Below are 2544 nucleotides of genomic sequence, written 5' to 3'. Positions count from 1 at the left end.
CTTAAGTTCGTTAAGTGCTAGAGAAACACTTAGCCACATGGTCTGCCTCCTACATGAAATAAGCAACAATGTGGACAAACGTAAGGAGCCATTAACAAACCTCGACAATTCTGTAGTGAGCCAATAAGTAGCCCAAGGAACAAGAGATATTTCATTTTATGCTACATTCAGTGACAACAGCCAATCAGCCAAAAACATGATAACTCTATTTCTTATACAAGACATTAAAGTCCGAAATTCAGTGACTCCTTTTATTAAGATTACCAAAAAATACATACTAGTCCTTTTATTAATTGGAAAATAATTCAGAATCAGAGACGTTCAACATTTCAACTATAAGGAAAGATGAAAACAACTTTGCACGAAGTTGCCATGGACACATCTTCTAGTTAACGACAGTGCAATCACGGCGGATTTCACCCTGCCTTCCAGTTTTCACTCCAACCCGTCCGAGCTTGGTAATGCCAGTAACAAAAGCCTCATAGAATGCCGTGGTGTTTGATGCAAACAGGTTGACAGTATCCTTTGATCTTGGATCCGTAAACAAGACCTGATCGGAAGCGAGCAACCCCATTCCCTTCTGAAGGTTCTTGAAGTAGGCATTATCAAAAACCTGAGGCGAGGTGGGGTCCAATTGAATGGCAACATCGGGGTTCACATTTAGTGGGCACATCTGCCTAAGCTGCAAAGCATAAGCTGAGTTAAGCGTAGGGTCAATTCGTTTGGTGGGACTGAATTTGTATATCCTTCTAGAGAACTTGCTGCAGTGAGAGAACCCAATCGTGTGCCCACCTAAAATAACTCACTTTTGTTAGAAACACAAGCATGAAACAGTACTGAGACTGAATGAAGATTGTCTTTGTCTTTATATTACCAGAAAGTGAGATCATATCTGTCTGCGTGAGACCATGTGAGCTAAACATGGTGTTAAGCTGGTCTAAATTGAAACCAGGCTGAGGAAGACTATGTTGAACACTGGCTATGGTGGAGATCCTCCCATCAAGTCTTCCCAATTCAACAGGATAACGTGGGCCACCAGTCTGCATTAATACAAATCAATACCCACATTATAAGGTAAGACGAAAACATGTTTCTGATCATTATAGCAAGAGAGAGATTTAGGGTTATTTTTTCCGATTTTGAGAGAAGGGAAAGTTGGTCAATGGGATTTTGGTTTCCATTGATTAAGAATCTTATATTTTTTTTTTCAATTTTATGTGGGGATGAGGAAAGTTTATTTTCCTTTGTACCCATGAGTAAATAACTTTTCCACCCAAGGGAAAGTTGTCAAGATAAAAATACATTTTTTAATTATGGATTTTTATGGATAAAATGGTCATTGTCTTATTTACATGAGAAATAAAAGAATATGGGTAAATGCACTTATTCGGATAAGTGTTTCTGGAAAACTTACTCAGATAACTGCGTTTACCCGGGTAAATAAGTTACGGACAGGGCCTAAGAGAAATAAAAATAGACAAATTGAAATTGTAGCATTATTGTAGCATTAAGAAAGTAAGCTTGTTTACCAAGGCTACAACTTCTCTAGCGGCCAAGGCCAATATATCAGCACATGAGACCTTGAATCTGCACCGAGGATCCAGATCAACAGCAGCTTTTGCTTTGACAACGGTGTCGAATCCATCCCCAGCAAGCGAAAGGTCATCTGGGTGATCCTTCTCAGCCTTGTTATTTGGCGATGCTAGAAGCACTGAAGCATCACAACCCTAACAACCAGAGAATAAGCTTAGTTACATGTTCACTGTAAAATAGTTCAAAAAGAATGAACAAGTGGATCGAAACAACGTACCCGAACGAAACAATCATGAAAGTAGAGTCTTAAAGTGGCTGGGGCAGTCACAAAAGTTTGTTGGAACTTCTGTGCAACTGCATCGCGGACATACTGTTCAACATTTGGGCAGATGTTTTTGTAGTAATCTGTCCGAAGTTGAGCAGAAGCTGTTGATACGAGACTGAGAACAACGGAGAGTACAAAGAGATTTCGATACCTCATCTCCATTGCTTCTATTGATATGATAACGTCGCTGTAGTGGATGAAGCTTTATATAGGTGAAGATGGAGAATAAGAACTTCGTATTGCTTATCTGTCATGAATCCTAGAAGAGAGAGAGAGAGAGAGGAAACGTTGGGGGTTGACAGAATGTGTCAAGCACAATTTAGCCATAAACAATGAATACTTGCGTTTGGGATTGAGGTTGAAACAAGCGGTTTCTGAAAAGGAATATTCTTGAACTGCAACAAATTTTATATTGCATTACTGCATTGGAAAAACGAGAGAAGAACAAACTTTGTGGGTAGATAGAAAGTAAATAGTTCCTATTTCCCAGACTTACCGCACTCAGAATAGATGTGGTTAAGAGTTTCTTCTCTTCCTTGCTCTGAATTCTTCTATTCTTTCTGGGGGAGAATGAAAAGTTGTTTAATATAGGCTATAGAAAAAAATTTATCATCAAATCATCAATCAATATTTTATATTTTTCTTTAATCTTCTACTGGCCATATCATTTTTTTATTTATAATCGT

General features: G+C 38.5%; 1 protein-coding gene across 1 annotated transcript; it reads right to left on the bottom strand.

Annotated features, from left to right (window-relative positions):
* Positions 1-286: 286 nt before the first annotated feature.
* Positions 287-2020, bottom strand: LOC148843847 (peroxidase 16-like). Its single transcript, XM_088959585.1, has 4 exons — positions 1811-2020; positions 1530-1727; positions 875-1040; positions 287-792 (listed from the first exon to the last, which is right to left on the bottom strand). The coding sequence occupies exons 1-4, from the start codon at positions 2018-2020 to the stop codon at positions 386-388; spliced, it is 981 nt and encodes a 326-aa protein (XP_088815711.1). The 3' UTR covers positions 287-385.
* Positions 2021-2544: the final 524 nt, after the last annotated feature.

The sequence above is a fragment of the Nelumbo lutea genome, chromosome 8, assembly GCF_056320005.1.
Source record: "Nelumbo lutea isolate HS-2025 chromosome 8, American lotus-T2T, whole genome shotgun sequence".
In the NCBI taxonomy this organism is placed as follows: Eukaryota; Viridiplantae; Streptophyta; class Magnoliopsida; order Proteales; family Nelumbonaceae; genus Nelumbo; species Nelumbo lutea.
The sequence above is the reverse complement of the archived record's forward strand: the minus strand, read 5'-3'. Positions and strand labels throughout refer to the sequence as shown.

Coding starts and splice junctions, on each gene's coding strand:
- LOC148843847 (XM_088959585.1), bottom strand. CDS start 2,020: ATGGAGATGAGGTATCGAAATCTCTTTGTACTCTCCGTTGTTCTCAGT. Junction 1,728..1,810: donor TTCATGATTGTTTCGTTCGG/GTACGTTGTTTC, acceptor TCTGGTTGTTAG/GGTTGTGATGCTTCAGTGCT. Junction 793..874: donor AGATATGATCTCACTTTCTG/GTAATATAAAGA, acceptor GAGTTATTTTAG/GTGGGCACACGATTGGGTTC.